At 36.7% G+C, this 13,575-nt stretch overlaps 1 protein-coding gene across 13 annotated transcripts in view; it reads right to left on the minus strand.

Moving 5' to 3' along the window:
• Nucleotides 1-13,575, minus strand: part of LOC106069356 (neural cell adhesion molecule 1-like) — a 50,357-nt gene that overhangs the window by 10,930 nt on the left and 25,852 nt on the right. For 12 of the 13 annotated variants that reach the window (XR_008778890.1, XR_008778889.1, XM_056035430.1 and 9 more), the window contains 4 exons: nucleotides 8,765-8,916; nucleotides 8,135-8,252; nucleotides 7,054-7,259; nucleotides 5,769-5,913 (listed from right to left, as the gene is read on the minus strand). Coding sequence is in view for 11 of the 13 variants with exons in the window: in XM_056035430.1 (XP_055891405.1) it covers nucleotides 5,769-5,913; nucleotides 7,054-7,259; nucleotides 8,135-8,252; nucleotides 8,765-8,916 (621 nt within the window). In the remaining 2 variants the exon portion in view is untranslated. The remainder of the gene's footprint in view (nucleotides 1-5,768; nucleotides 5,914-7,053; nucleotides 7,260-8,134; nucleotides 8,253-8,764; nucleotides 8,917-13,575) is intronic. The other variant, XM_056035435.1, reaches the window with a different exon arrangement.

Below are 13,575 nucleotides of genomic sequence, written 5' to 3' on the forward strand. Positions count from 1 at the left end.
ATAACTACAGAAGGAAGCTAGATGAACTAATAACTACAGAAGGAAGCTAGATAAACTAATAACTACAGAAGGAAGTTAGATGAACTAATAACTACAGAAGGAAGCTAGATGAACTAATAACTACAGAAGGAAGCTAGATGAACTAATAACTACAGAAGGAAGCTAGATGAACTAATAACTACAGAAGGAAGCTAGATGAACTAATAACTACAGAAGGAAGCTAGATGAACTAATAACTACAGAAGGAAGCTAGATGAACTAATAACTACAGAAGGAAGCTAGATGAACTAATAACTACAGAAGGAAGTTAGATGAACTAATAACTACAGAAGGAAGTTAGATGAACTAATAACTACAGAAGGAAGCTAGATGAACTAATAACTACAGAAGGAAGCTAGATGAACTAATAACTACAGAAGGAAGCTAGATGAACTAATAACTACAGAAGTAAGTTAGATGAACTAATAACTACAGAAGGAAGCTAGATGAACTAATAACTACAGAAGGAAGCTAGATGAACTAATAACTACAGAAGGAAGTTAGATGAACTAATAACTACAGAAGTAAGTTAGATGAACTAATAACTACAGAAGGAAGCTAGATGAACTAATAACTACAGAAGGAAGTTAGATGAACTAATAACTACAGAAGGAAGCTAGATGAACTAATAACTACAGAAGGAAGCTAGATGAACTAATAACTACAGAAGGAAGCTAGATGAACTAATAACTACAGAAGGAAGCTAGATGAACTAATAACTACAGAAGGAAGCTAGATAAACTAATAACTACAGAAGGAAGTTAGATGAACTAATAACTACAGAAGGAAGCTAGATGAACTAATAACTACAGAAGGAAGCTAGATGAACTAATAACTACAGAAGGAAGCTAGATGAACTAATAACTACAGAAGGAAGCTAGATGAACTAATAACTACAGAAGGAAGCTAGATGAACTAATAACTACAGAAGGAAGCTAGATGAACTAATAACTACAGAAGGAAGCTAGATGAACTAATAACTACAGAAGGAAGTTAGATGAACTAATAACTACAGAAGGAAGTTAGATGAACTAATAACTACAGAAGGAAGCTAGATGAACTAATAACTACAGAAGGAAGCTAGATGAACTAATAACTACAGAAGGAAGCTAGATGAACTAATAACTACAGAAGTAAGTTAGATGAACTAATAACTACAGAAGGAAGCTAGATGAACTAATAACTACAGAAGGAAGCTAGATGAACTAATAACTACAGAAGGAAGTTAGATGAACTAATAACTACAGAAGTAAGTTAGATGAACTAATAACTACAGAAGGAAGCTAGATGAACTAATAACTACAGAAGGAAGTTAGATGAACTAATAACTACAGAAGTAAGTTAGATGAACTAATAACTACAGAAGGAAGCTAGATGAACTAATAACTACAGAAGGAAGCTAGATGAACTAATAACTACAGAAGGAAGCTAGATGAACTAATAACTACAGAAGGAAGCTAGATGAACTAATAACTACAGAAGTAAGTTAGATGAACTAATAACTACAGAAGGAAGCTAGATGAACTAATAACTACAGAAGGAAGCTAGATGAACTAATAACTACAGAAGGAAGCTAGATGAACTAATAACTACAGAAGTAAGTTAGATGAACTAATAACTACAGAAGGAAGCTAGATGAACTAATAACTACAGAAGGAAGCTAGATGAACTAATAACTACAGAAGGAAGCTAGATGAACTAATAACTACAGAAGGAAGTTAGATGAACTAATAACTACAGAAGTAAGTTAGATGAACTAATAACTACAGAAGGAAGCTAGATGAACTAATAACTACAGAAGGAAGCTAGATGAACTAATAACTACAGAAGGAAGTTAGATGAACTAATAACCACAGAAGGAAGCTAGATGAACTAATAACTACAGAAGGAAGCTAGATGAACTAATAACTACAGAAGGAAGCTAGATGAACTAATAACTACAGAAGGAAGCTAGATGAACTAATAACTACAGAAGGAAGCTAGATGAACTAATAACTACAGAAGGAAGCTAGATGAACTAATAACTACAGAAGGAAGCTAGATGAACTAATAACTACAGAAGGAAGCTAGATGAACTAATAATTACAAGACGAAGTTAGATGAACGGCCACCTAACTTCGAGACGTGGGAAGCTGAAAAGAGGCTGAGCAGTGATGGCTTAGAAGGATCATAAGAATAACATGCCAAGATAATGTTATCAATAGAGAATTCTTTTCCCGCACAGTTATTAGCCGTCTAAAGTGGCGACAGAACTTCGATTGACATTTGTGAGACCTATCATTAGACAAGACCAAACACCCACTTTCTTAGGGGACACTGCCCTTCTCCAATACTATCCGTGTTTTGAATAACAGTGATTTTATGTTAAAGATTTAAAGATGTATTATTTTACTAACTACATTCTTCACAACTGTATATCAGTTTAACCCGCTAGGTATGCAAAAATTCTATTTTGCACTGACATAGGTAAAAAATTTTTGGCCTCATACTGGAACCCATATCTCATGCATGGGCGTGCCGAAGAGGGGGGGTCGGGGTTCAAACCCCCCTCCTGAGATGAAATTCCTTCCTTGCGGGGGGGGGGGGAGGTAGTGGTATTTTGTGACTAATTTTTGGACTTTGATTTTGTTTATTTTAGGTGAGATTTTAATATTAATTTAAACCATCCCTTGCCCCAGCTCAGTTTAAAATCCCCTTCCATGGGATTTGCAGTTACCCCACCCTCTTCTATAAAACCAAAAAAAAAAATGCAAACGACAATCCCCAAATTCCAAGAGCAAAGCTTATGGGGGATTTTGACTTTAAAACCCCTTCAGATTCTATATCGTATCCAAGAGGGGTTTTGTGTTTAAAACCCCCCTCCAGAGCGGTTTGAAGCTACAAACCACCTCTTCAATCTTTAAAAAAAAAGCAAATTACATATTCAAAGTTCTATGAGCGTATGCAAGGTGGGGGGGGGGTGAGTTTAAACCCCCTTCCTCCAGAGGGCTTTAATTTTACAAACCCTCCAGATGGTTTTGAGTTTAAAACCCCCCTCCATCGGGCTTGAAGCTAAAAACCACCTCTTTCGTAGAAAAAAAATTAGACACTCAAAATTCTTTGAGTGTAGCCAAGGAGGGTTTTGAGTTTTAACCCCTCTTCAAGGGATTTGAAGCTAAAAATCATCTCTTCAATATAAAAAAAAGCAAATTACACACTCAAAAATCCATGAGTGTAGCCAAGGAGGGTTTTGACTTTAACCCTGCCTCCTCCAGAGGGCTTTAAGTTTAAAACCCTCTCTAGATGGTTAAAAGTTTAAAATCCCCCTACAGATAGTTTTGAGGTTGAAAACCCTCTCTTCAAAATGATTCTAAAGCAAACTACAGTCACAAAATTCTATGCGCGTAACTAAAGGGGTTTAGAATTTGTTTTTTAGTTTAATTCCCCCCCCCCTAACAGATGGTTTTGACGATAAAACCTCCGTTTTCGAAATAAAATCTAAAGCAAACTACAGTCACCAAATTCCAAGAGCGCAGCCAAGAGAGGTTACAAATTTCTACCAGTCACTGGGCTCCATTACTAAAGTATGTAAGTCATCTGCCGAAATTGAAAAAAAGACTAAATATGGCTCAACAAAGATTGCTAAGAGTCAGTTATAGAGATCAGGTCTAAATCAAGGAAATTCTATGCCGAATTGGGAGTCGACCACTTAGTGAGGTTGTGACAGAGCGTCGCATGAGGTTTGCGGGCCATGTTCTCCGACAAAATGAATTACGCATACCAAGAGTTGCAATGAAATGGATGCCATTATGAGGAAATTGCAAATGGGAACTTCGCGCCACACTTTCATGAAGGACCTCAGAGCGGTGGACACTAGGTGGGAAGAGGCTTCAGACATTGCCGGTGACAGATTTTTGTGGAGACAGCTAGCCGCTCGATGCACCGAACGGCTAATGAAGATCTAAGTCAGTGATTCCCAAAGTGGTCTATATAGACCCCCTGGGGTCTACGAAGACTTCCAATGGGTCTACGAAAGTGAAAAAGTAAATTGGGGGTCTATGAGCTATCCATGGGGGTCTATGACTTTAATTTTCACACCCCATTAATGTAACTATTTCAAACACTTATAAATGATTTGTACCTTAGTTATATATATTTAATTTATAATCATAAATTCAAAAGTAAAATAGTCATATATAATTAAAATACTAATCTAAATAGTTAATTTTGTCTACATGTAACTAATATTTAACAAAAAGAAATCTTGATTTTAAAGCGTTGATTATTTATTTCCTTGTTAAATAAGCGATTGTCTATAATAAGAGTCTTTATATGAAATCAATTAAACTTGAGCATTATTTGAGACGGTGCCACCCTGATAAAAAGAGAAAAGTGAGAAAAAATGTCAGAATAGATCCACAAAATCTTTCTTCAACATCATATAGAAAAGATGGTGGTTTGTGAGCGTCTTACAAGATCTCTATACCTATAGCCAAATACGGAAAACACTGTAGACAAAACATTGATTTTTACCAGTCCTTGAAGTAGTTTTAAAAACTGTTTTACACAAACCTTCATCTGATATTATGAAACGAATTTCTTTGAGTAACACTACAGTTCAAGGGCACATCGGTGGGATGAGCATTAAAGCTGCAAACTACCTAATGGTCTTCAGCTCCATATTTTTCCCCAGGGCTGACCCACGAAACCTATCCCATGTTTAGGTGTATAGCTGCAAAGCAGCAGAGGTTTGAATTCTATTTGCCTTCGGCTAGGTGGGCTGCAAGCCAAGGCTAATGAGTCCCTCCTGCCCGAAGCTTACTGGTTTAGGCGCCACAAACTCGCCTTTGCCTCTTCTCCTATTAGTAAATACAGCTCCGCAGGACTAATATTTGAGCCAAATGTGAAAGCTCAAGAAATACACGAGAAACAGCTCTTTGCGAACTTTTACAATAATACATAAGGCAAATTAATTAGTTTGTACACTGCAGTTAGAAATTAGTTTAAAAAATTAGTTTATGAATGTGCAAAAATGCAATATAAGTTAAGCAGGGGGTCTACCGAAAATCAGAAAACATGGCAAGGGGTCTACGAGACAAAAAAGTTTGGGAACCACTGATCTAAGTCCTAAGTAAGTAAGAAAAGCAGATTCGGTTTTTGAACTAAAATGTTTTAATAGTAGGATAATGCACTGTAGCTACCTCAGAATATCCTTTTTTTTGTTTTAAATACGGAAATAGTGCTTGGCGGCGGGGATCCGCCCCGAACACCGCTGTGGGAGCTCATAGTACTCTCCCAGAACCCTTTGCTGACAAGGGAGTGGTGTCTACAGTTTTTCCACCAAGAACCTTTTCTAGGGTACAATAAACGTTTTTCGAAAGAATGAAGGGTCAGAATGTACTAAAGAATAATTATGCATACACACACATATACAGATATACATACATACAAAAATCCTGGCTGCGCCCATGCTCACATGGCTTTACTCTTATCAAGTCTAGATGTAGATTCTAAATCCAGTCCTGCAATCCATCTTTGACATGTGTATCAGCATCTCTATGTTACATTTATAATGAGCTCAGTACTGTTTCAATTTCTATCTGACGGGTTTATCAACATCAAAGCTTCGACTGGCACATCAAGATTATATCTATATTCTTTGACTCAGTAACATCACTCTGCTAATAATAACATTCTTGCTAAAAGTTAACATATTACTATGTGCATTTTTTTTTAGTAGCATTCATTACCTCCCATTAAGTTCAGAGGTCACATTGTATACATCTGGATCAGGAATAGCGATGAGTACAAACGAGAAATTCAATTGATCACCTTTGTAATATTCATAATCATCCAGGAGTTCCAATCCTTCGATCGTTGCTCTCCTGGGAGGGCCTGTAATTACAGTGATACACGTTTCATTTTTTAAATTTGTATTCTTAGAAGAAACCATCTCTATAAAGGCCTTTAGCAAAACTTTGGGGACAAATGATTTTTTTTTAAAGTGATAGATTAATCAATCAATTTCCTGGCGATCTTCTCAGCCTGGACAGATTTTCTTCTTTAATTAGAAGAATCCCATTTTACAAATGATTTTTTTTCTCTGTTCAAGTATTCTGGCCTGACTTTGGTTTTAAGAGCAAGAGTTACAATGTTGTTGTTTACATCAGAAACAAGACGAAGATCTATCTCGTATTCACTGTAGGGAAGCCAAAAGTTCAAAGTTCACCGAGCTAGCACTACATGAACACTGTCTGTTCATTCATAATTTAATTGAAAAAGAAATTCATCATTACAATAACAACTAGGCCCACATAATATTCCTACATTACAATAACAACTAGGCCCACATAATATTCCTACATTACAATAACAACTAGGCCCACATAGTATTCCTACATTACAATAACAACTAGGCCCACACAGTATTCCTACATTACAATAGCAACTAGGCCCACATAATATTCATAAATTACAATAACAACTAGGCCCACATAATATTCCACCATCCAGAGATTCAGTTAAAGTCGTATTAATTGTCAATGGTGGTTAACCTTTTTTTTTTTTATTTCATATTAGTTAGTGAACGAACCATTTGGCAATGGTACAGAGTTTGATGAGTTTTTGAGTTTTGGCACATCGGCACAATAATTGGCCATGTCGTGCCCGTAATCCTTCAAGGATTACTCTCCTTTACAAGAGCTAAATTCCATACAGTTAAATCATTAAAAACAAATTCTATTCACAGTTAAAATAGTAAAGGTAGTAAAAATTTAATAATTAGTAAAAAATAGGGTCATAATTTCATCTTTAGACCATGTTTGGTTGGAACCGTTTCAAAATGTCCCCAAAGAGTTATAGTACAGAGTTTTCAGACATAAAGGGCAACAACTTCACACTTTTCAGTTACATTGCTAGTATGGGATGCTACTAATGTCGCGCTGACCTGCTACATGCATCACTTTAACATAGTAATGACTGCGTTAATTATTATACTGATATGAACGTAAGGTTTGCCAAACTTCACCTACTTACATAATAACTTCAATATAATTTGATTTCCCTGCACTCTGGCGAGATTGTGAGTCACAGTACAAGTCAATATCATACGCGATGTGCAGTTGGGGGCTTTGAAAGTGGTACTAGCTGTGTATCGGTGATTAGTGTAGCCCCTTTCAGACACGGTGACTGTAGGATTTCTGCCCTCCACTGTCATCAGGTCGTTGTCTAAAGTTCTCAAGCTGATTGTCAAAGGGAAACAATTTGTTGGATTAGATGATTACTTGGTGGATTGCTGTTCATGAGAAGGATGTCGAACTAGATAGCAATAAGCACATAAGTGTTGAACTGGATGGGATGGAACTAAATAAAATGGTAAGAACGCAATATACTGGCTTAACACAAGGATGTTCAGACTAAGTCACGTGGGGGGATATCCGGCCTGATAAATGGTGGTATCCGGCCCTGATAAATGGTGGCATCCGGCCTGATAAATGGTGGTATCCGGCCCTGATAAATGGTGGAATCCGACCCATCGGAACTTGTGCCCACAGTGCCCAATGAAGCCGCAGAGTTTTGGTTCCTTTAGATTCCACAAGTTTCTGATGAAATGTCTCGGGAATTTCTATGACCACAAAAAAAAAAAAAAAAGGTTTGGCAACTCGTTGACGTTTAATGAAAGTATGAAGGGAACAAAGTCTGGAGAGGAGGATAGGAAGTGACAAAGTTAGAGTATAAATATAGGAATAGCCTGGGGGGGGGGGTAAGGAGGTGCCTGGTATTTAGAGTCATGGGTTTAAAAAATTATGATCTTCTGAGTATTGTTAAAAAGCAAACACGCAAGCTAAGACTGTATGGACACATCACAAGATCACCAGGGTTGGCAAAGACTTTTAGGCAGGGAACAGTTCCATGCGAGGCAAATAAAATTAAAAGCCATTGGAAGACAACATCAATGAACGACCTGTCAATGAAAGAGACTCTAATCCTGGGAAAACAACAGACAGGAATGGAGAAAAGCGATACTCGGATCATGTATGGTGCCCCAACAGCTCAAAGACTGCAGGACAGAATAGGTTTTAAAAAGCCAAGTAAGAAACAAGAATAAAACTACTACGTTATGTTTGGAGCTGGTAGGGCGTTTACTTGACAAGTCAGTGTTCCAACACTTTCTTCCATCATTTCAACTTGATTGGTCTCCAAGGAATCTACCGTCACCTTGGGGGACTCCACGTCTAACATGAGAAATAAATAGATCAGTGATATATATATATTCTTAAAAAAAAAAACTACACATTGATACCTATTATAAAACATATATCTAGCTACACATTACATTACACTTGTAATATAAAGATGGACAGTCCGGATGGTACACACAAAGAACATGTAGTGATAAAGTAAGAAAATAATTCTCTCAAAAGATTTGGACACTTCACCTAATATCAGACACAATCCCCTGACTTCTTATAAATATATAGACTAGTTCTCAAACTGTGTATGCAGCATATAACGCACATCTTTTGCACTTCAACATTTCATATATACAGAACTGCTTAAAAACTACACATTAATAGTTTGATTAATTCGTAATGAATGACGAAAAAAAAGGGGAGGGGGAGAGTACCCTCTTTCTACGATGTCTGTTCTATTGCTTTAGATTCTTACGTTGAGCCCCAAGAAACTCAGATCTAGAATCAGTCTCGATTCTTTGATTTTATAAACACCTGCGACATTCTCAACTCACATTGTACAACAAGCTGCAACTCTTTAGAGACATTGTGCGATCTAGAGGCAATGGCGGTCTTAGCTGAGGCGACACATTTCAATGTTCCGTGGTAGAGTCTGGATACGTTGAGCTTCAGCGTATTGGTTGAGGTGATGAGTTCAAGGGCGGAACTAATTGACAGCAATATTAACTCATTAATTTAAGAATAATTTCATTCATAAATAAAACATTACAATAAAATCGTTTTATTTAAACTATAAGCTATATTTAGCTCTAAATAGAACTAATAAAATTACCCTTTAGAATTACTTATTCCTTTGGGTAGAAGGATTCAAATATTCAGTGATCGGTTCACTTTACTGTGCCTTGTTTAATTCGGACTAAACTCCTGGGTCCGGAGGGACTGTTTTCACAAGCAAGGGAAGGAGCAAAGGCGAGTAACTGGCGCCTAAACCAATTCACTTCTGGTAGTGGGGGCTCGTTAGCCTTAGATGGCTACCCACCTAGGAGAAGGAAAACTATGAATTCAAACCTCTGCTGCCTTGTAGCTATACCCAAACATGGGAAAGGCTTTGGGAGTCACCCCTTAGAAAAAATCGCAAGTGTTGCTTTCGATGTCAATTTTTTTTATTTTGGAAATTTTATTTTGCTTGTCATATGGTGCGGAGGTTCTGTCTATACCTATCACCAAGTCCCTTAGTTCGTCTTTTGATCTTACGAGTCCATGTCATCTGCAAACCATAAGTTAGTCATTTTTCACCAATTTACTTAGTGTTTGTCACGTATTTAGCCATAGTCTATATTTAGCTTGTCGGCAGAATTTTAGCTACCTCGGGATTTTCTATCACGCAACTAAATAATGTTTTGAAATAAATATGATTGGTTTAAAGTATTAATTATTGTACTTTGAGCTGCATTTATTGGTTGGCCTTGCAGAGAAGAGATGTTGGTCACGTGATAACGCTCTAGAGCCCGGGAGGATTCTAGATTGCGGCAGTCTTGTGTGGAACGTGTTAGAGATAACATGTACGTGTTAGACACCTTATTTATATAGGTTAGTTATTTAGCGACGCACCATAGAAGACGCATATTGAACGGGACTAGTGACGTTTGGGATATGTTGGGTTAGAGACCGGAAAATCAGTTAGCGATAGAATATTCCAGGGTAACGACGTGTTTAGTGACAGAGACTTCTACTGTGGCCTTTTATCAGAATAAATCCATGTAAACTTGTTCATCGGAGTTGACTACATCTCTTCACTCGTTAAAACAGATGTTGTTTTATTCTATATGTATTGTTGTTCAACTACACGGAATACACCCGAACAATTACACCCAAACGCCTGCAGAGTAATTGGTTGACTTCAAGACAGCCTGAATAAGCAACATCACAGTGGCGACCCCCGACGCCCGAACATCGAACCGGACCTCGAAGCTGAACGTTTACTCAGGTGAGGGTCGTGCACTCGAAGATATAAAGTTTTATCGGAGTACGGCTGAACACAGCATCATCGCAGAGTGACTTTGTTCTAGATTTACATGTTCTTGATCGTACGTTCAACGAGCCGTTAACTCAGGGTGACCTTCGTCAGGACCGTAATCATCGCAACGTCTGGTCTACTTAACCAGTATATTATCAAAGCCTGATCTTCATATGCTGAATCGACCTACAACCAGAGAAACCGTTCATTCATAACGGGTGAGAGATCGTTAATGAACCTGTTGGACATATTTTTTCTTCGTCATAGGAGCCACATCGAGTATCAAGTTTTACCTCGTCAGTTTCGAGAAGGACAGTTTGCCCGCTGTCAGAAGTATTGTGAGTACTACAAGTTTGGTAGCTAACTAAATCGAAATCGCTCTGTCGTCTTACCCTTTGAGAGATTCTTGTGGAGCAGTTTGCTCATTGAACCGGTTGCTTGCCACTTTTATAACGGTCACTGTGTTTAACCTTTGGAAGGTTAGTGGAATCGTATCTATCATTACTGAACATTGATCTATTTAGTATTCGTTGGTCTAGACCATATCTAGACTTGTTGATATTGAAGTTGTGGAAACAGCTACATCCACTTAATTTCGTTGAAAACCGTTAATCGTGTAACGGAACGTCGTCGGAGGTGACCTTGGTCTCACCTAGTCTACATTGGACAGTTTGGTCTAGTGAAGCAGAGTACAACAGCGAACTTCGTCGTACTACCAGAGTAGCAGCAGAAGCAGTGAACTATTTTAGAGAACCGTTATTCGTCAGCCCAGATCAAGTCATCGTCAAGAAAGTCGTTATTCGTCAGCCCAGATCAAGTCATCGTCAAGAAATTCGTTATTCGTCAGTCGTCCAGATCAAGTTGCCGTCAAGAGACTGTTATTTGTCAGTAGTCGTCTACACAAATCAAGTCGTCGCCAGGAGAACCGTTAACCTATTCGTCAGTAACGGTGTACACAAAGTCGTCGAAACTACACATACGGTCATCAACAGTCGTTGAAGAAACTGAAACATTTTGCTGTGGCATATCAAGACATCTGTGGCATTACGTGGGATACTCGACACGGATGGTATCCACTGGTAGCACCGGAGAACAGAGTCAGAACTGGAAGAGAGGCAGTGGAATTTGTTGTGATCTAGCATATTCGGGAGTCCGAACAAAGGGATCTTTCTTATCAAAAGCTAAGTGCCATTTTTCTTATTAGTATATGTTTAGATTGCCCTTAGAAATAGATTTTGTCTAAATTTGGTATGTTAGCCTGAGTAAAATTCAGGTGGTGCTGAAGCCTTAAAACCCGTTCGGGGTAGAAGACATAATTTAGATGAAAAGCTATATTATACGTTTAGGGTTGTGATTGTTTCGTTTGTGTAAACGTCATATCCGTTGTTGCTTAGTTACTTCGTGACGTTATCATTGTGTGCCATATTGTCATATCCCAACCCATAGCGATAGTCTCATTTAATTATTTCATTTGTTTATATTATTTTAAATTATTTATTTTTATTAATTTAATTAGATCTGTAATTTTTTTTCACTTAATGATAGAAAGTACGGGTAGGATTCTTTTATTGTGAATCAGACTAAAATAATTTTAGTTTGAGCGGTTAAAATCAAATATGATTTTGCCATGAGAATAATGCCGAAACTGGCTATGTAGTCAAACACTGTCGTCTGGCTAAATTTAGATCTACAAATTTTTGTACACCTCGTTGACGTTAGTACATTAAATCATCTAGACTCTAATTTGGGAATATTATTAATTGAAAGATGAATGAAGGTAGTACATTCTAGATATATATATCTTGTTGAAGATATATTTGACATTGTATAAACATATTTGTTTCATATGGTTAAATAGAACCATAATCTACTCTAGATCTAGACTCTAGTCTAGACAGTCGTTGAATTTACTCTAGACACTTCAGTCATACCAAATTTTAAAATTGATCATAGTTATTCATACTAATTGTCATAGTGCTCTTGATAACTATAGATCTAATTATTCTAAATGGTATTATTGTACATACTATAATATACTAGATTTAAATTTGTGTGATACTAGATCTAATATACAGATTTGAATATAACTCAGACTAGATTTACACATTTACTAAATCTATAGATAGAAATAGAGACATAACATTTAAAACTTGTATAAAAGTGTGTAAAAACTTAAATATAAAATAAGTTTAAAGTATAGCCATAACTAATATAGGCTAAGTAAAAATATATAAATTTGGGTGAAAATAAAATACAATGGCTACATCATCATATGTGGACCTTAAGGAGGTTAAGGAAACAGCTATGCAGGATGGAAAGGCCATGGAGTTAAAAGGAAAGGACTTAGCAGCTTATGTACAGCAAGTTGTGAGGGAAGAAACAGAACGTCAAAGACAAGAAAGGATCAGAAAGGAAGAATATGAGAAGCAAAAAGAGGAACAAGAAAGGCAAGACAAAGAGAGAGAAAAAATTAGAGAGCATGAAGCTAAAATGGAGAAGATGAGATTGGATGCAGCACAAGCCAGAGCTCAAATTGAACAAGGAAATAACACAAATAACTCAAATAATATTACCACACAAAGAGACAACCCTAATTCGCAAACATGGCTAAAGAGAAAGATACAAAGTTTTGATGAACAGAAGGATGACATTGGTGATTTTCTGAAATGATATGAGGCAAAAATGTCTACATTTAATATGCCTGAAGAACAGTGGTCTGAAATACTGATAGACTTTGTTCATGGTCAAGCTCTAACAATATGTCAAAATCATGACCATCATAGTGATGATAGCTATCAGGTTTTGAAAAGAGAGTTATTGAATGCCTATGGTCATAATGCTACAACTTTCAGAAAGAAATACTTTGACAATATACCATCATTAGGAATAGAACCCCAAACTACTATTAATATGGAAAAGGATTTTTTCAATAAGTGGGTAAAATTAGAAAAAGTGATAAACTCTTATGAGGGATTAAAAAATTTTATTCTAGTGGACAACTTTGTAAATAAATGTGATCCTCAGTTACAATCTTTTATTAGAGAAAGAAACCCAAAAACTATAGATGAAATAACAGAGATAATGAGAGTATACAAAAATGCCTATCCAAATAAACCATTTTCTGATAGGGATAAGAGCAAAGTAGATTTAATAGGATACACCAAAGAAAATGTTGATAGAAGTAGAAATAGAAACAGATCAAATAGTGGAAATAGAAAATATAGTGAAATAACCTGTTTTAAATGTCAAGGAAAAGGTCATATAGCAGCTAACTGTAGAAGAGGGAATAGTAGGTCTGGAAGTAGAAATAGATACCATGAACAAAATAACAGTAGATATAGGAGTAGA

This window comes from Biomphalaria glabrata, chromosome 7, assembly GCF_947242115.1.
Source record: "Biomphalaria glabrata chromosome 7, xgBioGlab47.1, whole genome shotgun sequence".
NCBI classification, from domain to species: Eukaryota; Metazoa; Mollusca; class Gastropoda; family Planorbidae; genus Biomphalaria; species Biomphalaria glabrata.